Below are 8,816 nucleotides of genomic sequence, written 5' to 3' on the forward strand. Positions count from 1 at the left end.
GATTATTTGATAATCATAAACAACTCCTACTTGGAGAAAATGAACTTTGGATAAAGCAAATATGCAAACTAGCTAGCTTGGTCGATCATTCAGTACAAGCAAATATATATATGCAAAAATATAGTAACTTATGCATGCCCTCCAGTAGTTGACCTTTGTTTAGATCGACTGCCAATTCCATCCATTAAGATTCAATAATACTAGAAGTATAAATGATACTTAAAAAAAAAAAAAAAAAAAGACAACATATTGCTTGACTAAGTTTCATTTACTACTTCCTATGATTCACCATTATTCGAGTTTGATGTTGCTTCTTGCCAAAAATCTTGATAACCCAATCTTGCTTTCTGGTTATCACAATGTGCCCGATAACAACTCCAAATACGAATCCACATCCATATCCCATCACAACTGCTTTCCAACCAAATTCAAAGAAAAATTTTGGACCCTGATTCTCTTCAAAGTTGGTTGAAGGTGGAGGCATCGAATTGTCAGAATCTCCATAGATTTTGGACAAGGGCCTTCCACACAGTGCTCGATTATCTTCGAATGAAGTATTTCCAAATGTTCCAAACTGTTGCCCGTGCGGTATAAGTCCAATGAGGCAATTATGTGACACATTAAATTTTGAAAGGAAATTGAGATGGGTTAAATCAGGAGGTATCTCTCCGAACAACTTGTTTTGAGAAAGGTCTAATGATTCTAGCTGTGTCAAATTTGCAAAGGATGATGGGATATGACCAGTGAAAGCATTATTGGAAAGGTTCAGGACAAGAAGTCCTACTAGATTCCCCAGTCTTTCTAGAATATCTTCTTCAAATCTGTTGCATGAGAAATCTATGACTGTGAGGCCATCTTGGATCTTCTTATATTCCAACTCCACACCTTTTGTTGTTATTATAATTGAACAGTCGATAGAGTAATCATCCAAGTATTTTAAATTCTTTGCACCAACGGATTTCATGGCATCCCATTGTGTGAAGTATCCTGGAGGCAAATTCCTAGACAAATGGTTGTCAGAGAGGTCAATGATATGCAAGTTGGGGAGTGTGTAATTTGTTTCTGGACTCCTTATTGCATCGTGGAAGCCATTAGAATGGAAAACAAGAATATTCAACTGTTGAAGAGTTCCCAACCAAAAGGGATAGGTATCGTTGATTTGATTGTGGCCAACATGAAGATACTCATGCTTAGTACAGTTGGCCAAAGATCTTGGCAAATGGCCCTGTAACTGGTTTTGGCTTAAGTCAATCAACTTCAAGATGCATCCTTTTTACCATGTTTTTGGGATGTTGCTGCTGAAGTTGTTGCTTCGTAGTACTAGCACTGACAAAGATTGACTCAAGTTGCCTATACATGGATGAATCATGCAACTCAAATGGTTATAGGACAAATCAAGCAATAGAGGTGAACTCATATTGCAAATAAATGGTGAAATCCTTCCGGTGAATGAATTATTGCTGATGGAATAAAACCATATGGCTGGTGGTGGAATTGGAAGTGATCCATGCATCATGTTATTCTTAAGCTCCAAATCTTCTAGTTTTGGCCATGGGATAATTGTTGGAGAATTTTCAATGCCAGAGAGAAAGTTGTTAGAAAGGTAGAGCCTGCCAAGAGATTCTTTACTTTTTTTTTTTTTTTTTATAAACAGAGGATGGCACCTCTATACTTTATTCCAAAACACCCTCACTTATGGCGGAGGAAAACCTCTTACACAACAGATAAGACTAAAACAGAAATATGGCATAAACATTTAAAAACCAAAATGACACAGCCTCATTCACGGTCTGAGACTAGGAAAACCAAGTTTATCCATCCGTAATATTCCTCTCAGGTTAGAAGGGATGTCCCGAGAGAGCCATTGTTTATTTAAGCCCTTCGCCCCCAGACGTGCCAAGAAGTCAGCTGCTACGTTTCCTTCCCGGTAGATGTGTGAGACTTGAAACTCAATTTCTTTTAGCATCTCCATCAGCTCCTCCCAGAATTCTTCAAGATACCATACTTCACATCTTGATGCTTTCAGCCATCTAACCACCATCATGGAATCTGATTCAAGATCAATGTGGGCCACACCCATCATTTTAATCCGCCGTAGACCATGAATTAAGCTCATTACTTCTGCATAATTACTTGATCCTGTGCCAAGATGAACCGAGAATGCCATGAGTAGATCACCCTTAGAGTCTCTCAGAACTCCACCCGCCCCTGCAGCTCCAGGATTTCCCATTGAGCTACCATCAACATTTAGTTTCAGACGACCACATTCCGGCTTTGTCCATCACACCAGCTTCGGAATAGCTCTTCTCGGAAATTTAATTGGAATATTCAACTCCATTAGTATTTTTTGATCCCGACACGAAAGAACTTTCCCCACTTTAAGCTTTTCTCCCACCTTTCCAATCCATGTTTTAATATTGTACCATACCGTGATGGCCGAATCTTTTACTCCTTCCGCCCGTGCCTTACAATGCCTTAGCCAGAGAGACCAGGTTACAATGGACGGGATCATCCCGAGAATGTGTCCCAGCTGTGATGCCTTGGAAGCTTTAGAGAACCATTCCTCCACTATCTGGTTCCAAGAGGTACCTGTAGATCTTCCCAGACCCATCTGCGCATATGCTATTCTCCAAACCTCCTTTGCAATGTCTCCATTTGCTAGCACATGGTCTCTGTTTTCATATGCCCCATGCACACAACAGTCACATTTTGAAGCTATTGGAATACCAATGGATTTTATTTTATCATCCACACTTAAAGCATTATTAAAAGCTTTCCACATATTAACCGAAATATTCTTTGGGATGCAAGGATGCCAAACCCAGTTAGCCCATCTCACCTTGGGAGCATTAATTCTAACACAATTCCATGCACTTTTAGTGGAGAATTTTCCATCCTTACTAGCTGTCCATATCAGTACATCTGCCCCTGCTCTACTTTTGCATAAAACTTCCAGCACTTTTTCTGTAAGCTCCGCCCCTAATATACCGTGTAGTTTGACAGCATCCCACCCATTTTCCATTTTAAATTCTGTAACTTGTAGATTTGGGGAATCATCCATAGGAGCCAGGTTACATAAAGGGCCCTCATCCAGCCACTTGTCAAACCAAAAGGATATGTTACCATTTTTTATCTTCCATTTTGAGAGATTTAACACCTCGGGGATACATGATGCAACCATCCTCCAAAATCTGGTGCCTTTTCCCCTATCCACCAAGGAGATATGATTCTGTCGCACATATTTGGCTCTAAAAAAATTAGACCACAGCGAGTCCTCTACCATAATCTTCCACGCAAACTTCATGAAGAGGGACTTTTGAATATCTGTGAATTTTCTGAACCCCATTCCACCTTCTGCTGCAGGTAAACATAATTTATCCCATGCCTTCCAATGCTTTTTTGGCCTACCATCATGCACACCCCAGAAAAAATTACTTAGACATCTGTTGATACTTGTCATTACCGAACCAGGTACATAGACAGTAGACAAAAGATAAATAGGGAGGCTCATTAGTACGTGCTTTAAGAGAAGCACTCAAGCCCCATTAGCCAATAATTTATTCTTCCATCCTTCCAACCTTACTTTAATTTTTCCAACAATTTCCTCTAAGAAAACTGCCTTCATACGCCCAGAAATGATTGGGACTCCCAGGTATTTGAAAGGCATTTTACCTTCCACAAATCCAGAGATACGTAGTATCGATCGCCGTCTAGGCCTGGAAATATGTTTCGAGAAGGTAATTGAAGACTTGACTTTGCTTACATTCTGACCCGTCCATTGCTCATATGTAGACAGCACCTCCAAAATGGCTCTCACTGAAGCTTTACTCCCATTAGCAAAAATAACTATGTCGTCGGCATATATAAATGTGAGATCAAAGGCGTACCTCTCGGTTGGACAAACGCACCAATTTTCTTTTCTTCAAATTTTGCTTTGAGCATTCTCGAGAGAATTTCTTCAACCATGATAAACAAATATGGGGAGATTGGATCCCCTTGCCTCAATCCTCGACCACTTTTAAAGAAACCCTTTGGGACCCCGTTCATGACGATGGAGAAATGAGCGTTTGAGATGCACATCCTGACCAGATCACACACCTGACTCGAAAATCCAAACTGAGACATGACATGCAAGAGGAATTCCCAATCCACACTATCATAAGCTTTAGCAATATCCAGCTTAAGTATGATATTGCCCCCTCGAACCGGTTTGTTGATACTATGTACGAGTTCTTGAGTAAGGCTTATGTTGTCAAAGATGCTTCGGCCTGGGATAAACGCTCCTTGTTCAGGAGCTATAATACGTGGAAGCATCGGAGCCAGTCGACTCACCAAAATTTTCGAGCAAATTTTGTAGAAGGTCGAGCATAGGCTGATTGGCCTAAACTTATCAAAATTTTCTGGCGACTCCACTTTGGGAATGAGGGTCAGAAATGATGCTGCAAAATTAATGGGAAACTCAGCCCCCAAGAAGAATTCCTGAACTACCTCCACCACATCATTGCCTACAATATGCCAACAAGCTTGAAAGAAACCCGACCCAAACCCATCTAGCCCCAGACTACTGTTAACTGGGATGGAAAACACTACATCTCTCACATCTTGGATTGAAGGGAGTTGGCACAACCTCTCGTTATCTTCCTCTGTTACAACTGTTTGTACCAGATTTGATAAATCTGGAAGTACCCCCACCTGCTTATGGGACAACAAATTACTGAAATATAGAACTGCTTCCTCATGAATTTCTTCCGAAGTTTTTAACCATCTTCCATCGGGTAATCGCATTTCATTTACCTGCCTCTTGGACCGAGCATTACAAGCTCGGAAGAAACTTGCACTGGCTTCACCTTTTTCCAGCCACGCTAGTTTGGCTTGTTGTCTCAACCTTGTTTCTTCACGTTCCAGCCAAGTGTTCAGTTCAATTTTTGCTACTAAATAATCTTGCTCATCTTCCTCATTAAAGCCCTCTTGCATTTTCTTTTCTAACTTCTCCACTCTATCTTCCAGTAGTCTAATGTTAAGAGTCGTAGCCCCAAAGACATCCTTATTCCACCCACGCAGGGAGCTTTTCAGCCTTTTCAATTTTTTTGCCAAGCGAGCCATTCCCCTCTCCATCATCCCCTTCTCCCAAGAAACCTTCACACACTCCATGAACGCCTCATGTTTAACCCACATTTGATGGAATTTAAATGGAGGAAAGCCATATGATGTAAAGGAGTTGGACAGCCGAATCACCATAGGAGAGTGATCCGACGTACTTCTTCCTAAGTAATCTAGGCTAGCATCAGGAAAAAGAGATAGTACCTCAGCACTCATAAGAACCCTGTCTAAACAGGCCCAGCTCCATGAGGTTCCTTCCTGTCCGTTGCACCACGAAAGTCGGTTTCCAGAATATCTCATTTCAGATAAGCCATTAGAATCAATAAAAGAATTGAATTCCTCTATAGCCGCATACTGTCGAGGCCTTCCACCTCTACGTTCCAAATCATTTCTAATGATGTTGAAATCTCCTAATACAAGCCATGGGGTAGATCCCCTCACCCCATTAGATAAAGATTGCCATAGCTTCTTGTGCTCCACCTGGGTGCATTTAGCATAAACGAACGAAATGCACACTTGCTTGCCTTGAAACTCAGTCACTACTGTAATGAACTAATTTGTCGCTTCCACCAACACTACCTTCACCCCCTTGTCCCATAAAATCCATAGTTTCCCCCCTTGTACTTCATTTGACAAACAACCCTCTAGCTGAAGTTTTAGTTTAACACTCTCCAATTGTCTTTGCGTTAGGAAAGGTTCTGCCAACGCAACAATACCAGGACAATACTTGTTTATCAATTTCTTTAGCCTTTTTATAGAAGTTCCCATCCCCTTATGTTCCAATAAAGGATAGGCTGAATCATAAATTAAGTTTTGAGGGCCTGCTCTTAGCCCGACTGGAGCTCCTCAAACACCTTCCTCCTTTCTGTTTAATTTGATTCTCAGAGTCAGACAAACTAGCCTTAGACTTCCCAATGTTCTCCGCACATTCTGCAATTTCAGAGTCCGAAAAAATTAATACCGTCCTGTCCACCTCATTGTCTTCTTCTTCCCCGTCTTCAATAGTCACCAGCTCTCCTACAAATTGTGTCTCTTCCACCACTTCTACTGATCCTAATAACTCTGAGTTAAAATGAGGAATGTAATCCCCAACAGGATTCACTACCCCTCCCTGATTAAATGCTGTTGTGTAACCTTCCATATCCTCTACTAAATCAGCGATATCTTGCTCTCCAGGCTGTTGTGCTTCACAGCACACTTGGACCCGGCCAACTCTTACTTCTTCTACTTGCGTTTCCTCTGTATTGGCCTCCTTTCCGTCCATGTCTGGATGGTTTTCCTTCATAGTTGATTTTTCCCCTGTTTTCTCCCCTGCCTCCTCCCTACCATCTTCTAGTTGATTCAAAACTTCCTCCTCTCGCCCCTCCATTTCAATAAGGTTGCTATTTTCGGCCTTGTCTTGTTCCCCATTACCAACAGGATTACCAGCTTCTAGTCTCACCCGTACCTTTCTCACCTGTCCTCCATCTCCTTTAAGTCTCTCTTCCACTTTCTTGCCTCCCTTCCATTTGCATGTAGAGTCGTTATGGCCTTGCATCCGACAGCGACAACAGTAGGCCGGAAGAGTTTCATACACCACTTTTTGCAAACGGCTGGTAGGCTGGAGAGGAATCCCAATCCAGAAAGACTCAATCGGCTTCTTTGAAGCATCCATTTTAATACAGACCCTTGCTCCATCCGTGCGTGTTGCACATCTCGTGCTATTGTCCCGACGGATGTATTGACCCACCGGCAACGTAATATTCCGCAGGAAAGCTTCATGGTAAAAGTTAGGAGGAAGACCTGGAAATGTGACCCAAACTGGAACCAAGTGTGGCTCTTTTTCTTCATCAAAATCCGGATACCACTGGAAGATTCGATATGGAATCCCTTCTACATCAAATGTTTCTCTCAAGAATGCTTTAACAAAAACGGACAAACACAGACCTGGGCTTTGACATTGCAGACACCACTGGTTGAGAATCCAATCCCCACCGACTTTTAATAAACGCTCTGATTAAGTCAAGAGATGGTCTTTGTCTAAGAAACTTCATGACCAAAGAAAACTTAAACGGTTGTGCAGACCTTTCTATTTCCTCTTTCGTGAAGGATACATACGGCACCCCATCAAGGACCTTCAATGGTCTAATTGGTATTTCCACTTCTGGAAGTGGTTGAGGGCTTTGGGTCACCAAATCTGCAAAGGTTCTGAGTCTACAAGATGACGCCGAGGCACCGTGATGGACCCCGGCGGCTGCCATGCTTCACACAAATCAGTCAAGCCCTAGCAGAGCAAAATTTCTCTCTGCCACGTCAAACTTCCTAAAAGCCCAAAGTAATTCACTTATGAGAGAGAGATTCTTTACTTACATTAAACATCCATTTGGGTATCAAGCCTTGAAAATTGTTGCCTTTTAGATCTAGATACCACAATCTACTTTGGTTTCGTAATATATCTGGGAACTTTGTTAAGTTGAGATGAGACAATTCTAAAGATTCAAACTATGGAAGAATGTCGTTTGAACTAGCTCTGGTGAGCCACGACAAATCATCGAATGAGTTTTGTGAAAGGTCTAGTTCAATGAGGTGGGTAAGGTTGCTAAACGAATTTGGGATGGTTCCTAAAAAATTACAATTGCCAATTTTGAAGGAATTTAAGGAATTAAGGTTTCCAATTGAAGCAGGTAGATCACCAGAGAAATTTGTGCCACCAAGTATTAAATACTTGAGAGGAGAGTTTGTGTGAAATTTGGGCAAATGACCTGTGAGATCTTCATTGTATAAAGCAGATAGGCCCAGTAGGTGTGGTAGCTGAAAAATTCTTGTTGGGAATCGCCCGTACAGTCTGTAGCTACCTAGATCTAGAAACTTTAAAGAAGATAAATTGTTAGGCTTTCAGGTATAGTGGAAGATATGTTGATACCAGAAAACCTAAGATCTTCAAGGTTGGTTAAATTTTGCACTAAACTTTTCATGAGACTTTTGGTATATAAATTATAACCATCAAAAGAAACGAGATAGAGAAAAGACAACTTGGATAGGTATTGAATCTCAAAGGGGATTTGTCCTGAAAATTTGGAGTAGGAGAGATCGAGATGTATTAGGCTTGAAAGATTACCAATCTTGGATGGAATTTGGGAGTGATTGAAGTCATAATAAGCAAGAGTAAGGTTTTGAAGATGAAGAAGGCATAAGAGACTACTGCTAGAGGTGATAGAACCATAGAGACAATTGCTCTCAAGGTTGAGGGCGATGACATGACCGGTGTCTTGGTTGCATTCAACCCCATCCCATACACAACAATTGGTATTATTTCCATCCATTCTCCATGATGCAACAACCTTAGGATAGCTCCACTCAGTGCAAATAGAGTAGTTTTTAATGATAAAACTATCCTTGAATTGCATCAGAGCTATCCTCTCTTCTTAATGGCAAAGCGAAGGGAGATAATTATAGGACAGAGTGAGGGAGTAAGAGAAGGAGGCATGCGATCAAAGGGAAAAGCAATCGCATGAATATGATCGACTCATGATACGAATAGATATCCATAACTTTTTAAAATGTCTTGCACTATGTTTAGATAGAGGAAAGAGCGAGGGGTTTAAATTTATAGACCCGTAACAAGAAGAAGAAGAAGACAAAGAATTCTCTTTTGACCAAGATGTACTTGAATGACGACTACCATGATCCTTTCAATTATTGTAGAAAATATAGGAAAATTGCTTCACTAACGCGTC

General features: G+C 41.1%; 2 protein-coding genes across 2 annotated transcripts; both read right to left on the reverse strand.

Annotated features, from left to right (window-relative positions):
* Positions 1–271: 271 nt before the first annotated feature.
* LOC122306548 (receptor-like protein 34) lies at positions 272–2,230 on the reverse strand. Its single transcript, XM_043118972.1, has 3 exons — positions 1,788–2,230; positions 1,278–1,350; positions 272–1,225 (listed from the first exon to the last, which is right to left on the reverse strand). Exons 1-3 carry the CDS (start codon positions 2,228–2,230, stop codon positions 272–274), a joined length of 1,470 nt encoding a protein of 489 aa, XP_042974906.1.
* Positions 2,231–2,281: 51 nt separating this feature from the next.
* Positions 2,282–7,340, reverse strand: LOC122306549. The gene is made up of 6 exons (XM_043118973.1): positions 7,165–7,340; positions 5,955–7,031; positions 5,680–5,848; positions 3,888–5,580; positions 3,579–3,846; positions 2,282–3,404 (listed from the first exon to the last, which is right to left on the reverse strand). Exons 1-6 carry the CDS (start codon positions 7,338–7,340, stop codon positions 2,282–2,284), a joined length of 4,506 nt encoding a protein of 1,501 aa, XP_042974907.1.
* Positions 7,341–8,816: the final 1,476 nt, after the last annotated feature.

Source organism: Carya illinoinensis, chromosome 4 (genome assembly GCF_018687715.1).
Source record: "Carya illinoinensis cultivar Pawnee chromosome 4, C.illinoinensisPawnee_v1, whole genome shotgun sequence".
Taxonomy (NCBI): domain Eukaryota; kingdom Viridiplantae; phylum Streptophyta; class Magnoliopsida; order Fagales; family Juglandaceae; genus Carya; species Carya illinoinensis.